At 38.6% G+C, this 22,452-nt stretch overlaps 2 protein-coding genes across 8 annotated transcripts in view; one reads left to right on the top strand and one right to left on the bottom strand.

Moving 5' to 3' along the window:
• Positions 1–539: 539 nt before the first annotated feature.
• Positions 540–4,208, bottom strand: fgf20 (fibroblast growth factor 20). The gene is made up of 3 exons (XM_015372620.1): positions 3,637–4,208; positions 2,517–2,620; positions 540–1,655 (listed from the first exon to the last, which is right to left on the bottom strand). The coding sequence occupies exons 1-3, from the start codon at positions 3,968–3,970 to the stop codon at positions 1,410–1,412; spliced, it is 684 nt and encodes a 227-aa protein (XP_015228106.1). The 5' UTR covers positions 3,971–4,208; the 3' UTR covers positions 540–1,409.
• Positions 4,209–16,096: 11,888 nt separating this feature from the next.
• Positions 16,097–22,452, top strand: part of micu3 (mitochondrial calcium uptake family member 3) — a 45,797-nt gene continuing 39,441 nt past the window's right edge. For all 7 annotated transcript variants that reach the window (XM_015372683.1, XM_015372680.1, XM_015372682.1 and 4 more), the window contains exon 1: positions 16,097–16,367. In XM_015372683.1, the coding sequence (XP_015228169.1) occupies positions 16,116–16,367 (252 nt within the window). In that variant the 5' untranslated portion in view covers positions 16,097–16,115. The remainder of the gene's footprint in view (positions 16,368–22,452) is intronic.

The following is a 22,452-nucleotide window of genomic DNA, read 5'->3' as shown; positions in this document are numbered from 1 at the left end:
GTTTCAGCAAGAGAGTGAGCCTAAACATTTACTTTCTGAAAAGCCATCCAAAAGCACTCATGCTATGAGAAGAACGTGAGTGCTGGTATCTAGCTGTTATATTCAGCTAGGATTATACCTAAAGCTTTGTGGCAGCTACAAAAGCCAGGTTGTTAAGGTACTTCATAAGGGACATTTATCAAATAGTAAAAATGCATCAAATGCATTAAACAAAAGTTTCACACAGTTTTTTTTACGTCCAAATTTTGGAAGTTGATGTTTGTATTACTCCTCCAACATGAAGCCCCAGAATCAGTTGACAATTCACTTCCATTATTATTCTGCATATAAAACTTTTTACTGCATAACTAAATGAAAAATTCTGTCAGTATTTAAGAAGAAAGACTTGCTGGCTTGCAGGACTGATTTTGTTGGTTAAAATAATAACACCAATCAATATAATATTAATGCGAGAAGCCTAAATTAAACCCATTAAAGCTTTTTTTTTTGATAGAGGAATGCAAAAAAATACAAGATAAATCTCATTTGTTTTTCTGGGTATTCTTTTATTTCATCTTATACCTGCAAAAATATATTCTTGAAATAAATAAATATATGAAATAAATATAATGTATGCCCTAAGAAAAAAAATATAAATAATAAGATCCATCAAATGTTCGTCTTTAACCAGTCCCATGCTTTCTGTGTGACTGCAGACAGTCAGGTGTACAACAGCTTAATTCCTTCAGTGAATGACTGCCGCCAGTTCCGACCAGAGAGGTTTCCCATCACAGCTCCCCGCAGCGGATATCCGAACGGCCTTCTCTTTCAATTCACCCTCCTCTTGAATTTTGCAGAAGAGTCGTATTTTCTGAGCAGCAGTGGATTTCCAGAACAAGCATGGCTGCTTTCCAGTGCATTAAAAAGTTTTTTTTTTTTTTTTTTTTGTTTGCAATGCAAATCAGCCATAGCAGCCTTAATAATGGTAGGAAAAAGAAAATGTCCCAGCAGACACAGTGGTAAAGGCTACCAGTGGCTAGTGGTTAGTCTCACAACTATCAGATCCAGTTCTGTCCATCTGAGCATGCAGTCTGAACAGCTTTTATTTGGATTTTATAAAGCAACAACTAATGAAAATTCAAAGATTATCCATTTGGTCACCGGGGTCTTCCCATAGGCCACCGAGGAACAACATTCTTTTCATAAACTTTGCTTGTGTTCTACTCCTCAAACCCAGACCTCTCCCAGACTTTTTTTCCTTCTCTCTCTACCCCAGCAGCATGGACTTGATTCAGTGCTTTCTGTGCGATCCTGTTTCATCCAGATCAACAAGATCCTCCATCTCCAAAAAGGAAGGGGATGACATTCGGCACACTTAATTGGCCTGTTTCCTCCAACCAGTTTTGTTTGAAGAACAGCAGCTTTTGCTTTCAGCTCTGGCCCAGTATATCTCTGTACAGGTCTGGGACTCTCTCTGGATCTACAGGCCTCGGTAGGAAGTGTGTGAACCGCTGATGCCGCCGTGACCTTGTTCCATCCCGTGACGTCCCATCTTTGTTCAGCCCAACAAAATAAAAAGCACCCTTCTCCCCGTGCCGGTAGATGTTTGAAGAGTACGTGTTATACCAGTTTTCCTCAAACTGCTCCCTGAAAACACACTCTGCTGATAGCTTCTCCTGCAGGGGGAAAAGAGAGACTTTAGTTTTGTGAGGCAAAACAAAAAATTAGTTGCTTGTTTCTATAAACAGGAAATGGGCATTAACACAAATCAATATGGATAACAAATATAATCGAAATTATGTAAAAACTATAGTGATGCAGTTGGCAGTATGGCTCACTACCCAGGGCAGCACAGCCTTTTAGGCCTGGTATAAGCAAGTACTTTATTTTTTTTTTGTTTTTTCTTGTTTCGTTGGTTTTTTTTGGAAAATCTTGACATTGGGGTGTGGGTATACTAGTGTGAAATATAAAACAAAATAAAGTATGGGTGTAGTCTGGCTTCTATTTTGGAGTAAAACTGCCTTTAATCATTTTATTAAGGAATCAACAGGGCATTTGATTCTTCAGCTTAAGTTCCAAGATGCTTGTACTCGTCAAATCTGAACTGGAATACTTTTCACCACACTGAGATTTCTTCAAATACTTTAGGATCTTTGAATTTGTTATTAAATTAGAGAAATTGCACAAGCATTATGTTAAAGTTTTGTCAGTAGAACCCAATAACATCACTGATTCACAAAAGACTCATTTAGAAAATTATTGCTGCGTGTATATTTAATTCAATTCAGTTGAATTAAACTGAATTGAATTCACAACACATGTTATCTCCAGGCACTTTACAGTTCACCAGATCATCCAGTCAAATTGATTCAAAGATTTCTATCAAAGGAAAACCAGTTGATTGCATCGACTCATTGACTTGAAGACAATCTCCGTCACACTAAGCATGCTTGTAGCGACAGTGGAGAGGAAAACTTCCCTTTTAACAGGAAGACATTTCACATTTATTGATTGTTTTGTTATAGTCACATGCTTACCGATCCGTAAAGCTCTCCTTTACTGTTCATGGCTAGGTAAAGGCCACTGTCCACCCCTCTGATGCTGACAAGTCCAACTGCAAGACTGATGAACTCCAGAATACCTGCATAGATTAAAAACAAAAAAATCATATTAAAATCATACAGGGAATTACAGTTTCCACTTGAATAATAACAAAAAACTTAAAGGGATTAGCAGAGTTAAACTATAAAGAAACAAAGGATTTCTTTTTACCAACAGGGGGGCCCAAAGAGCACTTTGCTCAAAGGAAGTGAGAAAAACTTGTGATTATTTTTAAAGTTTCAAATAGGAAACTTCAAATAAAAACTAAAAATATTTTCCATCCTTTTTTTTTTTTTTTGAATAAAGGTTTTTAGCATAAATTCGTCTGAACTGAAACTAGTGTTGACTGCATACTTTTTTTCCCTAATGATCCCTAAAGGGGTGATTAGGAAGAAAAGAAATGATGGGGCAGGCTCGCTTGAGCAAAAGAAAAGAAAAAGGTGTAAACTAAAGTAAGAAATAAGACAATACTATCCATAAATTGTGCCACCCTTTCCTGGAAGGCGCCCTGAGCAGTGAGCCATATGGCTCTGACATAAAGCTGCGCCAAGGTGTGAAAGGAACTGAGTTCAGAACAAGAAGTTCTAAAGCCAGGAGGCTCAAATCTCTGCAGAACTCTGCTTTGATGCCTCTGAGCTGAAAGCTGATTAAAACACCAGATCAGCAAAAATGCATGAAACATGCCAACACTTTGTCCCAGAGAGGGAACATGTATCCCTGAACAAATAACTAAAATATGTTGGAAGAATTCATGATAAACAAATAATCAGAATATTCTGCATGACTTGCAGCTCTCTGCATTAGATGGTTATTACACCTTAATAATGTATCAGTCAAGAACTTATTTTAAAATCTGCAGATAATTGCATTTTCTGATTAATTAAATGTTTGGTTTATTTGTAAGTAGCTTCAATTGAAATCACATGTTATCATTGCACAGCAGAGCTTTCCTATTTACTGCGCTCCCCTCCACCTATAGTACTACTACTACTGCTACTACTACAACCTCTGCTGCTACTGCTGAGCCATCCTCATATTAAATGTATAGATCTCTACCGAATCTGCTGTGGTCCTTCCTGGTGCCCTGCACGGTGCCATCCGGATGGATTTCCAGGTGGAAGCCGGTCCTGCAGTAAAGCTGCCTCCGCCTCAGGATGCCTTTCAGATGGTTGAGGTCCGCCAGGCTCCGGGATAGCCTCTCCGCGGACACCAGGTGCTCCTGCTGCTGCAGCTGCAGCCCCTGTCCTCCCAGCATCAGTCCCGTTGCAGAGTTGTAGTCCACGGCCCCCGCTGGGGTGAGAACAAAATGCGAAGCAACCGAAGCCGGAGCGGCGCCAAAGCTGTCCAAAAACCCGTTGGCGAAGCTCCCAAGCTCAGCCGCTGCCCCCATCACAGATTCAGACACCCGATGCTGCTCGCAGGAGATCCGAGGTCCGAGTGATGAGCGAAGATCCACTGTTTGCCAACCAGGATCGGCGACTTGAGAAGAAGGAAAAAAAAAAAGTTAAATGTGCGCACAGTGCGGAATTTTGGCGCACCACTAATTAAATTGTCATTGCAGGGAAATTAAACTCCTGCGCTGTGATAACGTCTATGCGCTGCAGCAATCCGCCTCCCTTCCTCTCCTCCTCCTCCTCCTCTTCTCTTCTATTTATCTGCTCCCTCTCCTTGCCTCACCTTTGGATACTCCCCCTTTTTTTTCTATCCAGGATTCCTTCTCCTTCTCTCTCTCTCCTGCTGGATTCACTTCAGGATATGAAATCTGCTTCTGCAGCAAAGCATTGACACAACTGCACCTTTCTCCTCAGCACGTTGGCTCACATTCATCCCGGATTGCCTTTTTATGCAAATACTCCCCAATCCCCTCCTCATCATATGGCTCATTGAGCTATCCTTCATCCCTGCTTCTTGCTCTGCTGTCTCATCTCTGATCTGCAGTTTTAGCCTTCTCCATTATTAGAAAGGAAGACTAATAAGAGTATGGGAGGATGGTTAAGACTTTGACAGGTTTTATTGATGATTCTACATAAATCTTCAAAAGATCAGATCAGATAGCTTAGATTAATCACAAATAGTGTTGTAACTTTCATTTAAGCCTTTGTCCAGGGACTTTTATTTATTATAGCTACAAAACAATTTGAGAATATTCCATAAGACCAGTATAAAAGATTTATTTTATCTGATTTTAACTAGAGTACTTAAGTACCCTTTTACGGTATCCATACTTTACTCCATTACTTATTTTTCTTCCAACTTCTGACTGCTACTCATTACATTTTCACACAAGTATCTGTACTTTCTCTTTCTTACATTTTTAAAACAAATCTTACTCGTACTCTTGGCTTCGGCTTTATTTTTATAAATATTTCAATCTGAAAAACTCACACAAAGAGAGAAGACAATTAGGAGAAATGTATTAATACAATAACTTTGTCTTTGGCGCTCTGACTTCGGCAGGAAACATAGCGCTTAATTTTGATAGATATGCATGAACAGGAGCAAAAAAAGGGGCTTTTTCCCTTCAGGCATGAACCTGGTGGTAGAGTGGAGATAGATGAATTTGGTCAGTCTGTAGACTGCTGGTTAGTGAGACGGTATGCTGAGCTTTATGGGAAGATCCAGTGGATTGTGTGAGCTCATACTAAAGCTTCACTCAGGGACCTGGATGATGGAAGTCCAGTTGGATAACACAGGTTGGGAGAACCTGTCCATGATAAGCATACATGAAGCGACAGTGGAGAGGAAAAACTCCCCATTGGGAAGAAACCTCAGGCAGAACCAGGCTCAACATGGCGGTCTTCTGTCAGACCGTTTAAGATGAGACAGGGGATACAGTAAGAATCCAGAAGGAATAACACTCTGATGAAGCTTAAGCTACAAAGGTTGAGGAGGGGCTGGAGGTGGGTTGAATCTGTGTCATCTCAATTAAGTCAATGCACATTCGCTGCCTGCGCACAGGAGCAGACAGGTGCGTGTAGGAGGCCTTTTAAGATGAGCTTTGGATGCTGATTGGCTTTCTTGGAGGTGTGGTTCAAAGCTGATTGGCTGTGTCGCAGGTGGATGTAGGAGAGCAATCAGTTTCTTCAGTTGAATTTCCACCTGGGCTCTATTTATTTCACATCATGTGTGCCATCCAATGCCGATCATTGTCTCCATCCATATTGAAAACGAGTGTAATTGGATGAGTCATATAACTCAAACACTCATTGGTTAGCTAAAGGAAATCATCAGAAGCAAGCAGGTGTTCTTCAAACTGAAAACATGAATTGTCTATGCCGTGCTACAATGTAGGATTCAGAAAAAGATGTTGAAATGTCTGAAAGGTCGGACACAGGCGACAGTGTATCGGGAGACGGAGACAAAAAAGACCTCCCTCATCCTTGGCTCTATCTCAAAGAATATTTCAAAATAGTAAAAAAGTTTAGCTTTCAATTCATATAGTGGCATCTGGCTGTTTTTTTAAAGGTTACTTTATACTTTTATACTTTAAGTCGTTTTTGGAGCACATACTTTTTCACTTTTACTTGAATAAAGAGGTCAAGCTGATACTTCAACTTTTACCAGAGTGTTTTTAAACTGCAGTATCTATACTTCTACTTAAGTAACAAATGTGTGAACGTTTGACACCACTGATTTTAACATACACATAAAGTCAAAGACTGCTGATTTGGCAGTTGTCCAAAATACAAACAGGGACATCATCCTAAAGAGACATCTTCTGACTTAATAAAGAAGAGTGCATTTTGGCATATTGGTGGAAAGTTAAGTGGAAGGGAAAATGTGATAGGCAGATAGAGCGTAAAACCAAATTAAAACTATATCTTATAATAGACCACACATGAAGTATAGTTCATAGTCCAAAGTTCTCTTATTTAGATGAAACTAAATTCTGCATTTAGCTTAGTAATCAAGGCCATAGGTTCTGGAGTGAAGAGACACAGAATGATTGTTGTTTAATATCACGTTTTCACAAGTACCCTGTTTGTAGATTTCCATCAGAATTGTTCCACAGTGTTTAATTCAAAGCAAAGTTGGTGTTCTGGTATTTTTCAGGTCACTTCATATCCTTCACTGCCAAAAAGTATAGAAATGCAAAATTCACTACCAATCACTGCTGTAAATGCTGTGATTTGCTTGACTAGTCATCTAACCGGCCTGACCTAATCATACCAAGAATCTATGTGGTAATTAGGCCAAAAATTTTGAAAAATAGGTCGCTAAAGCAAGCTGGGCTCCTTAAAACGTCAGTATAGCCACAGGCTAATCACCTCCATGTCAAGAGGCCACCGACCAAGAGCACCCAAGGACAGAAGGTTGTTTGATTTATTTAATGCAGTTCTTTTCTATTGGTCTTATTTAATAATGAAACTTTCTTTTTTAAATGCAAAGACTGTGAGATAATTTAAAGGGGTAATAACAGTGGATTGTATGAATTTAACTATACTTAGTGAAATAAATTACATACAGCTGCAGTGACGCAGCCAGGCATAAACTTAATATCCTGCAGCACAAATAAATACAGTGCGCAAACTTGAGCTTCACAGTAGGAGGTCCACAACTCACCATTTCGCACAGCAATTAATGTCTTAAAAAAAAAAAAAACATATGCTGAGGCTGGAGGTGAAAAACATCAGCAGCATCCTCCTCGTCCTGAAGTTCCACGCCCCCTTTTCCAAATGACTCAGGTGCAGCAGGAGAGCAGAGGAAAGCCCCCGTTTGCGTAATTTTCACACTCGCCTGCTGATTTACTGCTTCTGTTTCATGTAAGACAGCCGCACATTTACAACATACGCAGACACGCACACACACCTGTGCAAACGGCATCACTTGACTGTCAATCCCTCATTGATCTTTCCATTATGCTTTGAACAGGGGAGAAGCCCATATATGTATTTATATATATGCCTATCGTTAATTGTGGTCTTAAAAAAAATCAAAGCCGCAGGTTCAAAGCTCATCTTGTAAGGGGATCAACAACCAGAGTACCTGTGTGTTTGAACTCCAAACTCACAAAATACCCAGATACTTGACACTTGAAGGTCTTGGGGGTTAAAAAAAGGTACCTGTGATGCTGATTCTTCAGTAAATAAGCTGAGTTTTATAGGCTTATGCATATTGGACTCTGTTATTGAACATTAAACAGAGGAATAATACAGGCATTACATTAGACATTTAGTCATCAAACCAGTTTCGTTTTTGAAACCAATTACCAAATGCACATTTTATGGGTGTACCACATTTATTTAAACATGCTTATAAAATAACAATACTTATAATAGATGGTGGATGCCTGCTTATTTTGATGCTTGATTTTATGCTTGAGGTTTAGCATTTTATTAATTAATATGTTTCTTGTTGTGGGTTATCATTTGTATATATCTTTGAATGTTTTGTGAATAAATTATATAATTGTGTTATTTAGCTCAACAACACTTTATACATGTTTTCACGATACATTACATGTAGTTTCTTGCAAAAGTACTGATGCATCTTTAAACTTTTTGTTAAGCCATAAACATCAAAGCATTTTTGGGGCTTTATGTGATAAAAGAGAAGTGTCATTGTGAAGAAGGAGTAAAGTTATAGTTTTATGCATATATTTGTATTAAAGCTCTGGTTTAACATAGGTATTGTCCAACAGGTAAACTTATAGCCTTTTGAAGCCTCCCTTTGTTTTCCTTTATTATTGTCCTGCATGTGGTACAATCTATCTATAAACTATCTATAAACTATAAAAATTCCCACAGCATGATGCTGCCAAATCCATATTTCTGCAATGAGGATGGTTAATTCAAAGTGCCAGTGTTCAGTGTCCCAAATCAATGAACTTTTTTTGCAAATATTATCTGTTAAAGGTTCTGTAAAGGCATTACTTTGCATGTTTGCAAAATAATTATATTTTCGCAACTAACCACAGCCCTTTCACTCGTTTTCCCGTCCCCCTATAGATGTTGCAAACTTCTTCAGAACAGCAACTGCTTTGCAGAGATGAAACCGCTCATGGGACTCCAATTAACTGTACCCCATTATTAAAATCGTTCAATGTATCTGGCTGGGATCAACTTAAAATTGCTGCAAATCGTTAAACATTGTATTGTTTTTTCTTCTTCTTCTTCACATTGATGGATTGCTATCTGTTGATGAATCACACAATTCCCACAAAATATGTCAAGATTTGTATGTCCTACAATTCCTGATAAGCCAACATTTAACTTTAGGCAGAAATAGCTCCTGGTTAAAGGATTTCTTTCTAATTTCCCTCCTTGTTTGTTAGATCCCATGAAGTGTCTAGTAAAACTACATTTGAAAGCTTACATTTAAATTAAAACTATGTGTCTATGTGGCTGTTTACAAGATCCTATATGTAGAATATATTTTGGCAGTAACACAGACACAGTCATGCTCTCAAATGCATGGGCCCCCACAGCCCCCATAGTCCCTGCAGCCCCTGTTGGCCCTCTCCTGAGACTCAAATTGATAAATGAGGTTCAGATGCAGACTTGTGCATTGTGTGGTCCTCTCATGTACCTATACCTCCGCTTCTTCCGCTTGACAAAAATATATATATTGGTTCACATATTCAATACAGCGGAACATGAGTGACTGTATGTCCTGTTGTATGCAACGCCATACTGAGGGGGGTCTAAATGTGTGTGGTGTGTGATCCTCTTTCCCCTGATTCATTAGTATTTATGACCAACACAAAAGACCTTTTTTTTTTTAAAGGAGGTTGGATCAATCAGAATCGCCTGGGGCTGATCAGATGTATTGGTTATCGACCTGGCCTCAATGAAGACATCAACTTGACATCCTCATGCTCGCTCACAGGAGAGCAGTTCCCAGGGTCACGTGATTTGTTTTTAATTATAATATCCATGTTTCGTTTTCTATGGATGTGACTGTGTAGAAAAATCAAGCATGAAGCTGTAGAAATAAAGCTGAAGCAGCTGCAGTATGATGATGAGGAGGAAGAGGACGAGGTGTGTTAAGACCCTATACCCTACCTCCCCCCACCCCCTACACACAAAGAGATCACAGCCTTTAATGGAAAAGCTGTTTAATGGAATAACTGAAAAAAGTAGCCTGGGGGTTATTAATGCAAGTGATCTCTAAACCGCTGTCTGGGGAACTCCTGGGGTCCTCAAAGGCAGAAATTAAAAAGTGAAATGAAAAATTAGGCCTACTCTTTGTAAAGACATATAACACACATAAAAACTTCTATTACATTACTTTCAGATTTGCAATTATTCTGCAAGAACGTGAAATCGCATATATAGGTTTTTTCTTTTTCATCTCTTCATGTTACAACCACATACCTAAATGATTTTATTGGTTTAAAATGTGTTGGATCAATGCAAGATAGAGGATAAGATAACTTTTTTTAAAGACCTTGTCTAATTTTGTTAAAACCGATTATAGACTGAAAAAGTGTGCCATCTATTTGCATCGAGTATTCATCTCTCTGATAGTCCTTAGTATCATTCAGCACAAATGTTTGCAACAAAAGGTCATTGAGGTACAGTCCCCTTGTCAATGGTTTATCCTCAGCATAAATCCAGTTGTTCTGTAAAAACAAACAACAAACAGCTTATTTAGAACAACAAACACACCAAGATGGTCTGGGTAAAAGTTGTAGTTCACGATACAACACCCCAATCTTGCAACACTTTAAAGTGCATTGTACAGAGTAAGACACAGAACGTTCGCCTAAAATGACAGATCGGACAAGGAGAGTAGTATCCAAAGGCATGTGCAAAAGGTCCACAAGTGAGGCATAGCTATTGGTCAGTCCAAGTCAGAACACACCATCCTTCTGCTAACACATGTAGATGGCAGCACTATGCTGTGGGAGTTATTATTTGTCAAAACAATAGAATAGCTGGGGTGAAGTCCTGGTGCAATGGTGGGATCTAAATAGAAGGTAGTGGCCTATTGTGCAGACTGTTGTATGAGACACTGGGTTAGTTCACGTTCCTGCAGAACAACAACTCTAAACATTCAACCAAAGTATTCTAGGCAAAATGTCAAGTACACCTAGTGCCATACTGCAGCCATAAGGCCCCACACACTTGTGCAGACATGTGTCCACGGATGTCTGTTGACTCCGCTCACAAAGCAAAATTTTTACTACCGTGTGCACAGTGTACGTATCACTACACTGTTGGGTCAGAAAGTTCTATTCAAAAGCAGGACCGAACTGTTTTAAATGTGACACCAGAAATAACTGGCAGGATTGCACTGCTCAGAACAGCCAGGTGATGTATCATTTCAGCGAATCCGTCTGCCTCCCTGACAAGACATGGGTCAAGAAACTGCACAAGGATGTAATTTCTTTTGTTTTGTGAAGCTAGAAGGCAAAACCTCCCTGAGACACCATGGCAGTGTGGGAAGTGAAGGCATTAGTCATGAGAAATATAAGAATAGGTACCAGAGGTTGGACCAGGTCACTGTTTGGCAAGTCTCGAGTCTTAATCCTTCAGTACCAAGTCAAGTCTCAAGCAAAGACAGTCAAGTCTGACACTTCAAATTTCATGTTTTTTTGAGTCTTTCTTTTGTTTTAGATATATATTCAACTTTGCTATACATACTTTTAATATACATATGTATAGCAAAGTTGAATTGTATGTTAAATGCATATATTGACCATGTTGCTTTTTTATGTATTTGTGTAAAAAAGTGATGAAACGAGTACATCTGAACATTTCTTAAAAAATTTGTTGAACTAACGTCGCTATCTCATCGTAGCAGAAAAAAGAAACACCTACTGTACTGTTCATTATGTAACTTCAACTGTGGGACAAAGTAGGAAGTTCTTTAGTTTCTTTCGCCCTTTGACTTTCTTCTTGAATGTTTTGGATATTGCATTGTGCATTTTTGCTATTTTTGGAGTATCTCTAAGTTAATTTACCCCAAAGGAATTAGTCTTGGGGGTGTATTTGTATTTATTTATTATTTCTAAATCTGGGTTAACTTGAACACAGGGAGTCTCCTTCCCCCAAGTATAATGGTTTTCATTGGGATCATCAATAAATATCTGAACTAAACACTGTTGAAAAACAGACTGTCATGTGACCCACTGACACAACGTTAATGCTAGAAAGATTAGGCACACATTTTATTCTATTTTAATGTATATGTATATTATTTTACTTTAATTTGTTTTCTTTAAATTAATCATTTTTGAATTGGACTCAAATTTAGAAAGAAAAATAATAGATTATTAGAAAAATATATTTTAATTTAGAAATTCAATTATTATTCAAATAAAATAAAAAAAATTAAGATACAAAAATTTAATCCTTTTTTAATGACTGGTTTAAACATTTTTTTCTCCCATTTGATAATTAAGTAGTAATGCCAACGATATAAAATAAATGTCAAATAAATTTACCATACTGGAAAGACGATGGCAACTTGTTTGAATCTAATCATAAGGCTATTTTTTTTATTTGAATAAGAAAAAAAAATGAAAATTGATTTATTTCCATTTTCCAAAATAAACCAATCAGAAGCATTAAAATTACTCAAATTTTTTACTGAAATAAAAGTAGAGATACCTGTACAATAAAACTATTATACGGGTTATATGTTTATATGCTAAACATATAAGCACAGATTGAACTCTTTCGAAAGTAAAAAAAAAAAAGTAAAACATTAAATGCTACAATAATTCTACTAAAAAAATCCACTTCAAGAAATAGTAGCCTACTGTGTTTTTATGTATATCTATCTATAGTTCTATTTAAAGTAAAGTAGTTATTTTTCATTTCTTTGCCCATTGTGTTGGTAAAGAGAACATTAAAATACTGACTTGGTCTAGTTTTGGTCTAAATTAAAAAATCGGGCAGGGCAATATTGATTTAAGTGAACAGTTGACAAGCATACTGTACAGTAAGCAAATTAATATGCTTAGCATGCTCATTTTCACAGGATCAATGTTAGAAATAGCCTTAAACAATGTAGAACTAGAAAACATAATCAGCAAAAGATAAAGGTCCTTGATTAAAAATAATTACAAGGTTAAGTACTTATAGCAAAAAAGCTATAGGCTAAGCATCTGTACTTAATGGCTGAAGATCAGTTGCAGTAACCTGGTTTAAACCTGAGGAGGTTGATTGGTTGAGGTATGAATGAGAAGCCGTCATTCTGGTTGATCCAATGTGGAAAACACAGTTTTACGCTAACAACATGTATTTAGGATAAACGGCCAGGTTTTATTATAATTCCTGGGAAATTAAGGCAGCATTATATACTGTAGTTTATATAGTTTTTTTAGCAAAAAAAAAAAAAAAATTTGTTTGAGGTTGAGTGGTCCCTTTAAAATTATATTTTTAAAACCAGTGTTCGTCCGTTGACTGAGCTTGAGCTTTTTTGAAATTGTCACTATCTCTGATATATCTGTAGGTCTCCAAAGCTGCTTGACACATCCCATTGAGGACTCAAAGCTGTTATTGCTGTGAAACATGATTTCACAAAATATTGACTGTTTCGTAGATCTGCTCATTAGTTCAGATGGGGGTGCATGAACAAACATTTGTGTGTGCACATACACACACACACACACATTTCAGTGTGCCACTCTGCAGCACTTCTCAGCAGGTGAAAGAAATCTGGCCCAATCACCAGCACCCTCAACTCAGGTAATAATGAATCCACAAACAGCTTTACTGGTTTTGCAACAGAGCTGAGGAAGGCAAACACAGCCTCCAAAGCTGCATTTCATGGAAAAGGACTTATAAGGATTACCGGTAAGCCATTAACTGGGCTCAATTGATTGCAATTTAACTGTAGTTTCAGATTAGAGAAATGAAATGCAGAATTTATTGAAGTAAAAGTTTGCACTGCTAGTTTTACAGTTTGGTTCCACTAAATGTATGTTAAGATATCTAATGTAAAAACTTATGTCCTAAGAAAAAGAAAAAATATATAATTCTAAAATGTTTGCTTTTGTTTGGTTCAAATTCAACCAGATATGGAATTTAATAATTTAACACTTGAATTTATGGTTAAAATCGTAAAAGAAATGTATGTTTAAGGTTAAAAATGGAATTAGTCATTAAGATAATTATTAACTTTGAACCAAATGTCTAAAATATATGTTAAAATATTTCATATGTGTTTTGTAGGTTTTTCACCTGTTTTGTTCTGTTTATTGGTTTTCACTCATTGGTGAAAATAAAAAGATTGAGTGAATTCCTGAAGTCTTCAAGTCCTCCTTTTCAAGTTTAGGAAGCCATGAAATCTTAGGACACTTGACATTGACTCAGGAGGTAAAATGTAAATACATGCAGCAATCTTTAGATTTCAAAAAAGAAAAAAAAAACTTAAGCTCTACTGTATATTCAAGCACTGCTTTGTTTTGATGAATTACATATCATCCTAATGCATCACAACTAAATTTGTCGATTAGATTATGTAAATGCCACATAATTCAAGGCCTATGGATACATTTTCACCCTAACTCCAGTATTTAAAGGGCTGTGGTCTTCATTTTGTTAGCAATAATGTTAGTACAGCAAACATTTTACTATGGGATGTGAGATCTAGTAATCATGGAACAGATTAACGACTTAAAGCCACACTCAACCTTTGTGTTTATTTCAACCAAGGCATTTTGATATTTTCTGTTTGATCTGTTTTTAGCTAAGCACTGGAGTGATCCGCTGTGCTTCATGTGTGAACAGGTGACAGGCTCCTCTATTAGACTTCTACCCTTTATTCTCCAGCATCAAAGCCTTACGAAAAGCCCCATCAGGTTAACATCAGTGCTGCATGTGGAGACTTAAATGAAGAAGCCATCTTTGATATTTGTTTGATATCTGGTTCCCACTGGCTGCTTTGATTCTCCACTTACCCTTGAAAACTTGACACCACACTGACCCTCAATGAAAAGTGATGACTGACACATGTTGATATGATTGGTCATTCATAATTTTCCCACTATGTAAAGTGAGACATCTTTTATTTTAGTTCCAGGAAGTATTCATAGGCAACTCTTTAACGATGACGAGATGTTATCAGCATACAAATCTTTGCCCTCAGCATTTTGAACTTAATTAAAACCTGCTCACCAGGTGATCTGTAAATGATGTTGACATTTTTCAAAAGAAAACCTACATAATTTCTCAAAAAATTTACGTTTTGTAAAATGTCCCATAAAATACATAAAATACTCTTTAAACAAAACCTATAAACAAAGATATACATTTTAACAAAGCTTAACCCATTTGGAAAAAAATAATTTCAATAAATATGACTTTCCTTTCATTTCCTTTTCTTTTAGCCAGTCTTTGGTGGATTCATTGGTATGTTTTAAGTTATTTTCATGTTATTAACATTCGGGTACCCTCTTATGGAGTTCATGGTGTAGTTCATTACACTTCAACCTCCATGCTTTACTGTTGATATGATGTTCTATTTCTGGAATGCTTTATTTGTCTTATTTGCTTCAGTCTGGTCCTCATATATATTTAAGAAAGTAATCAAAAAAAATTACACAGCTCTCATGAAAATTAATCTCATGCAGCACCTTTCGTTTAAATGGTAACAGGAAGCTTCTGTAGATCCTGTGATGACATTTTAGGGTTTTGAAGACTTCCTTTAGCATCTTGCATGCTGCTCTTTGGGGGAACTTGCTTGGACCTGCCTCACCTTTGCATTTTATATATTGTTATCCATTTTTATTTCAGTGCTGGACTATTATCCAGCAGTGGGATGGTTTCTAATTGATTTGAGACATCATAAGCTGTCTATGTATTTTTCTTAAAGCCAGATATGGGTTTCCATCTACTTTAGGAGTCACCAACAAGGTGCCTGCTGGCACCAAGTAGCCCCCAAGGATCAGATCAGTGAACCCCATGACCCCTTGCAAAAAATAGCACAATCTACCAGTAAAAAATAATAATTGAATTGAGTTTTTTTCTTATTTTAAAAGTAAATCATCTTATTTCATTGCCAAATTCTCTAACTTAACAGCTTTAATCCGAAGAAAATAGACTTATATTAAGAAACATGTATTTCAAATTTTGTAGTGTACATACAGAGGCCATTTCAGTGGCCAGGAAACGTTCCACTGGCCCCTGTTGCCCCCTGTCTTGAATTACCAATGAGTAAAGCTTTAAATCTAAATGTGATATAAAAAAGGTAAATATTTTTTTGTAAACTGAATTCTAATGACAGAGATTAACTCATTTTAAACACAAAAACAATGATCACAGTATATCAGAGTTGCAGGCATGTCTTATTTATAAAAAGTGTAGCTGAAAACACATGCAGTCATATTATATTACTTGAATTGACTTCAGTGTTACCCCGTTTGTTCTTTTCAGAGAATCTCAAATGGCTCAACTGGTTAACTTACAGTGCATATGTGTAATTATTCACAGTGGTTCCGATTTATCATTTAATCTTACACAGCCAGATATCAAATAACTTTTTGGGGGAACTTAAGTCTCGGCCTCGCCATCCTCTCGCGATGACACCGCTCGAAACGCGACAGTCTCGAGCTTCCCCTCACAACAGTACTGACGGCAGCAATGGCCGCTTTCCGCAGAGCGGCAGCGCTGGCCGGCAAGCTGAGCCTTTGGTCTGCGGGGAGAAGCGAGCTTCTCGGGGCTGCGACCATGAATGGACGAAGGTCTCTGAGGTGTCTGACAGCCGGGCTGTGTGCCGCAGCGGGAGGTGTCCTGGCTCTGTACTTTTATAACGAAATGTGGAGCGGCAGAAAGAGGCACAGCATCAAAGGCTTACCGCTGCCGTCCATCCCGACCATTGAAGCCAAAGAAAAGGTAAGTGGATACTAAAGGATGGCAACCAGAATACCGTTTGGCTGTTGTGTCGCGAGGGTATACTTCACGGTTCATAAATCCTTCACTGTTGACATAAAATTGTGAAAAAAGAGTGTTTTGAATGTTTCTTTCATGTTTTCTTCTTTATAAGCTTACATAAGTCCTTCCCTCAGCTCCTGCTTTCTGCTTTCCAGCAGTTTCCATCATTTCTCTCTCTCCTTTTCCCTATTTTTGGGTGGGTGAAATGTGTCACTTGTTTCCTACTCGCCCAGTGGAAACAGTTTGCTCACTGTTTGCTTGCAATGGAAGGAATGGCGCTCTCCGCTCACACTGGTGCTGAAATGACAACACGCTGAGGACTGACTGGCTCACAGACACTGGGCACACTGCGCAGTTGCACACATGATATAAAAAAAAAACTACACAACAGACCTGTTAACTTCATGTTGTTCCAAATCTAGAAGCCAGGAATTTTAGCCAAACGGTCTGAATTATTTACACTTTGTTTTTTGGGGGGAGATTGGAGGAGATTTCCTGATAATATAAAAACAAAAAACTGAATAACATTCTCAATTTTTATCTGTCAGAATAAATTTATTGGATTCATTGGTGTAACTTTGTGTTGAAAATTGGTGGGGACACTAAGGGTGGGGGCTGACGAACTTACAGGTACTCAACCCAAACACTTTGATTAGGTTTTTGTATTTTCCAAAAATGAGCTCAAACATATGCTTTTATTGAATACTTTCCTATTGTTGAGAACACAAGGGAACTATAATACACTGATACTTATATTTATAGATAGTTAGAGAGATGCCTTTTAGTGCATTACATCTATAGGGCCCAAAAACATTAATGTATAAAGAAATAATGAATAACAGCCGATTATGATGCTAAAATCGATATATCATGCATCCCTACTTCAATTCCATCCATCCAGAAAAAAACTGGCCTTGTTGCTTTTTAATTTTGGCATGGCTTGTTTTTTTCTTGTAAACTTTCTGGTAAACTTGGAGATATATTTTATTGCATGTTGCATATCCCAGTAAATCTGTTTCACCTTTAAATCTGCAGCTCTTCCTACTTCTCTCTGTCCTCTGTTTAGAAAAGATTTATTAACCTGTTTACTAATATAATGATGCCAGAAACAAAATTTCAAGATATGTAGAAGCTCTGCAGTCTGATTCTATCTGATCAATAATAAGTATGTTAATTTTAACCTGTAACTGGGAGTCATGGTCCTCTGAGAAGCCAAGCTTTTTTAACTGGTAAAGAAGAACAAACTATGTTCTCTCAAGCTTCTTGCATTATAATACTAATTTGTGTCAACTTGTAATTTGTTGCCATTTTAACTGAAAAGCTCTGGATATCAAACAGATTTTTCAGTGGTATGACCAACCGGTCTCCTTACTTTTACTTAAACATTGAAGTTGAAGCTGCTGATTAATAATCACTGAGTGCTGCTGAGAGTCTCTCCTCCAACCACATAGCTACTTTGTACGCAGTTAAATGCGACCGCAAATCAGATGTCTCGAAGCAACAGATCTGATGATGTTACTCTGAGAGGCGGGACAAGAGAGCAGCGGGAGAGAAGAAAACACTGACTCAAAATGCTTTGAACACAGATAGCTGCACCCAACTCTGTTACCTTTGGCTAAAGGAAATGAGCGGAAAAGGGAAAAAAGCGGAAATTATTGGTGGGGGCATGTCCACACCACTCCTTCAGAAAGTTATACCTGTGATTGGATTTATAGTCATTCCATGTAAGATTCATTACTGTTGAATGGTGGTGTTAATTAATAGTTTATAAAAAAATCACTGTATATTTTGCTCCATGATGTTGATATTTCTCTAACTCTACCTTCAACATTCTTCAACATGTTCTTGCTGTCAAGCCTATATTAAGGCTAATTCATACTTCAAAACTAGGTCGTCTGCATAGGTGTCGCAGTGAGCGCAAAGACGTCCCTGCCCCCTCCGCTGACACTCTGCTGCACCTCTCCCAAATTGTAGGTGACCGCAGACAGTGCCGCAGACAGGAGGCCTCTGATTGGTCAAAGCTACATCAGCTTGCCGGCTTGTTTTGTTTGTATGACCACCATTGTGGAAAACAACTTGTGAAGATGGACCAGCTAGAAGAGTGAGTGCGTGAGAACACTGGGACCCTTTTTCCACCTGGATCCGCGCTCTTTTTCGCCGCCATGTCCCCCCGTTGACAGACAAACTTGCCCGCACTTCGTTACCGCCTTGGCCGTATCTAGACTCACTGCTAGTTCATGATTGTGCCTTTTGCGTTGTGGCGTCGAATAACATAGCGCAGACCACGCTTCAATATTGAGCATAATTTAAAAATGTCTGTGTCAAGCTTGCTGCAACACACTGCTGTAAGTGTATAACCAGGAAGCGAGGTAGGAGGGCAAAATAGGTTTAGTGCCACCGCAGCATGGGAGGGAGAATTACGCCCAGGAGCAAATGGATAAAAATAGACCGGAGGAAAAAAAACAAACATGAATCGATTATCTTGCGGACGTGTCGATGCATCGGATCTTCGGCTTTTGGATCGATGCATCGATACAAAACGATTATTATTTACACCCCTAGTATGTATGCAAAATACAGTTAAAAACATTTGAGTTGAGTTGAGTTTCGAAGATTCACCATGAAGTACTAGTATGATTTTATCAGTGTGATGCATAGTCTTGATTTGTGACTTGATTTAGAGCTTTTGAACAGTTCAACAGTCTGATGGCAGCAGGGAAAAAGCTGTTGCAGAACCTGCTGGTCTGCAGCGGATGCTGTGATCCCCTTTCCAAAAGGCAGCAGAGAGTGCAGTCCATGGTGGGGGTGTGAGGGGTCATGGATGATGTTACGGGCTCGAGACACACAGCGCTGAGATGAAATATCTTTAATGGAGGGAGGAGGAGCCCCAATGATCTTCTCTGCTGTTCTCACCACACTTCTCACCTTCTTCCAGTCTGAGACGCTGCAGCCTCCACACCACACAGTGACACAGCTGGTCAGAATGCTGTCAATGGTGCTTCTGTAGAAGGCGGTTAGGATGGGTGGGGGCAGGTATCCTCCTCCTCCTCCTCAGGTATCAGCTTCAACCATTTGAAGGAATCAGTGTTGAACCAATTCTGAGAATGACAGACTTAAGACCTGAAAGGTTACACACAAGTAACTCTGACTTCAGTTTGTATGCATGTGTTTTGAGAACTCTCTGTTGTACCCCAGATGGATGAAGGTTTAAATTCTCTCTGGCTCAGAAAGCGATTTAAAACATTAATGTCATCTATCAGCCTTTGTCATTTTAAAACTGGTTTATTGTTGTTGGAGCCCTGTCTAAAACACAATTCTGTCACCATCGGGAAATATCCTACTCTGTTCTATTCGATTCGATTCTACTCTATTCTAGATGACACCTCAACATTGTATTTAAATTTCCTTGTACTACTGTATCTTACTGTGTGTTCTGCTCACCAACAGACTTTAAACTGAATCAGAGCAGTTTAACTGTGTTTCTATTCTAAATGAAGCCACTAAAGGATCTACTACCACTATCTTCTATCTGATTTTCCTTGAACATAGACACTACTACTCCGGGATCGCTGTGCTTTCTGTGCCCTGTCTCTTAAACCCCCCAGTCAGTTGAGGCAGATGGCTGCTCACACTGGGCCAAATTCTGCTGGAGGTTACTTCCTGTTGAAGGGGAGTTCTCTTTTCCGTGTCACCACACGCACACTCAGTATGAGGGATTGCTGCAATGTTGGATACTCGATGCAGTAAATGCAACATGCTTGTTCAGGAGTGAGTTAATCAGTGCAGTTGACTGGGTTTCCTTGGATATAATACATTTTTTTTTTCAATTTGGAGTAGACTGAACTTGACTGCAATATATTATACCTATCGGGAAAGCCACATATATCTGCATTATCTTATTTAATAATAACATCATTTATAATACTTTAGAAGATGAAAACAAAAAAGAGCATTGCAGTTGAATAATAAAGGCGCATAAAGAAAAGTTGGATTACCGACTTGAATAAAGGAAGTTTCAGTTAATAGTTTAAATACAACACTTAAAAGCCATTCTAAAAATTAGTATGTAACCTCGATTTAACGGTAATTAAGGTTTCAGCATTGTTAGGGTGAAACTGTAATATATTAAAGGGGTCATAGAATGTAAAACGGAGTTTACATTGTCATAGATGAATAGGGATAGTTCAGTAGGTGAAATGGACGTACAGAGAAGTTCAAACCCCATCAACACCTCCTTTCTCTGCAAATCTCACAATTCTAAACTTCCACCATAAAACAGGCGAATTCAAACTAAGCCCCGATTTGACATAAACTCAGGAATGGTGCCTTATTTGGTTCTAGCCTGTACTTTTGTCCCGCCCTGAAATTGACATACAGACCAGCCCACTGGTTCATGGCCCGAGAACATGATTAGAGGTAGATGTAAGACACCAGTTTATCTGTTTAGCCCACAGTTGGGTTTACCTCTACAAGAATTACAAAGCAGGCAGTTTCTCTATTGAAAATGAGCCAGAACCACGGGTGTAAATGCAGTGTTCCAGGCTGCACAGAGAAAGGGGATATTTTTCACAGTCTTCCCAAGGATCCAAAGACTCGACTGGACTGGGCCGCTGACTTGACCGGACCGGGCCCCACGGAGCGACCAAACCCGACCTGAAGCACGGGGCCTCTGTTGTCAAGGCTACCGTCCAACCAATGTTACACACCCTATTCAGAGACCCTAAGGACCAGCACCAAATACCTTATATAATTATTCTATGGCCCTTTTAAACTTTGATCCTTTCTATACAGTTGGAATGAAGTGACTCTGTTTTTGAACTTTCTTAAGACCACATTAGTTGAGAATTCCTGCTGATGTGATTGCATTAAAAACTTAACAGATTTTTGCTATACACTAATTTGGGAAATCATTTTTTTCATTTTTTTTACATTCAAAGTCTCTGGGGAATGCCGTCAACAGGTCCAGCGGCATGTCCGAGCATCGGGAGCGGCACATCTGGGCATTCTGGTGTCCGAGCTTCTAAGAATCTGAACGTTAGTGTTTAGAAAACTGAACTTTTGTCGTTGGGCACGGAGTATCCACCAAAAGGAAAAGCTGATCTAGTAGTTTTTTGGGGGAGACAGTAACTGCATGCAAGCTGTTATCGTTTCTGCAGAGCTGTCTGCATATAAAAAATAAATAACTATGAAGGAGTCAACGGTTTTCCTGTGCTACTGACAGATTTTGCATGAAATTACCACTGTATTGCTGCGTAGTCCAACTTAAATGGACTTGGGTTTGAAGCCCCCTTGCAGAAAATTGGAAGCAAAATAGGATTTGACTTGTTATGGGCTTTAAACACGGCAGTTTGGCAAAAGCCATCTAAGGGTACAAAAAAATGTGGAAGATGGAACTCTGGTTGCATCAGGCTAAAATGGAACCCCTAGCCCTGCAAGCAAACTATAGCCCCATTTAGATTACCCTCTGAGACCGTTCTGTGCAGAGTTCAGACTGAGCTTGGATCAGTTAACCGTGCCGAGCTTGGTTCCTTATGACAGTTTACATACCACTCTAGCACAGTTCCTCACCTCCTAGTTCAATCTATGGTAATAGCAAACCAACATGGTGGCGCCCGTAACATTCAGGAAGTTTGCAGAGAGTCATGCGAAGAAGGCAGCCTTTGGTGAATTTGCTTGATAGAGTTGGCTTTTGGGAAGTGAATACGACAAACGATGGTCTAATCAAGGCTTACAGATGCTGGAAACAACAACAGACGTTAAGGCTCATTACACTGCTAAGGCGAATCATCCCTGGAAATCTTGTGGCGTGGTAAGGAAGCTAGTATTTTTATGAATGTCTGAAATTTCCTGTTTACGGAGGCTGACTGTAAAGAGATGATGCGGTCTGCTCATGCGCTATTTGTTGTCTGAGAACAGAGTCTGAACTGAACCGCGCCAAGCCCTACTGATAAACTAGTACCAGTTTAGCACGGTTCAGTTCAGACTCTGTTCTCAGACAACAAATAGCGCATGAGCAGACCGCATCATCTCTTTACAGTCAGCCTCC

This window comes from Cyprinodon variegatus, unplaced genomic scaffold, assembly GCF_000732505.1.
Source record: "Cyprinodon variegatus isolate N-32 unplaced genomic scaffold, C_variegatus-1.0 Scaffold74, whole genome shotgun sequence".
In the NCBI taxonomy this organism is placed as follows: Eukaryota; Metazoa; Chordata; class Actinopteri; order Cyprinodontiformes; family Cyprinodontidae; genus Cyprinodon; species Cyprinodon variegatus.
The sequence above is the reverse complement of the archived record's forward strand: the minus strand, read 5'-3'. Positions and strand labels throughout refer to the sequence as shown.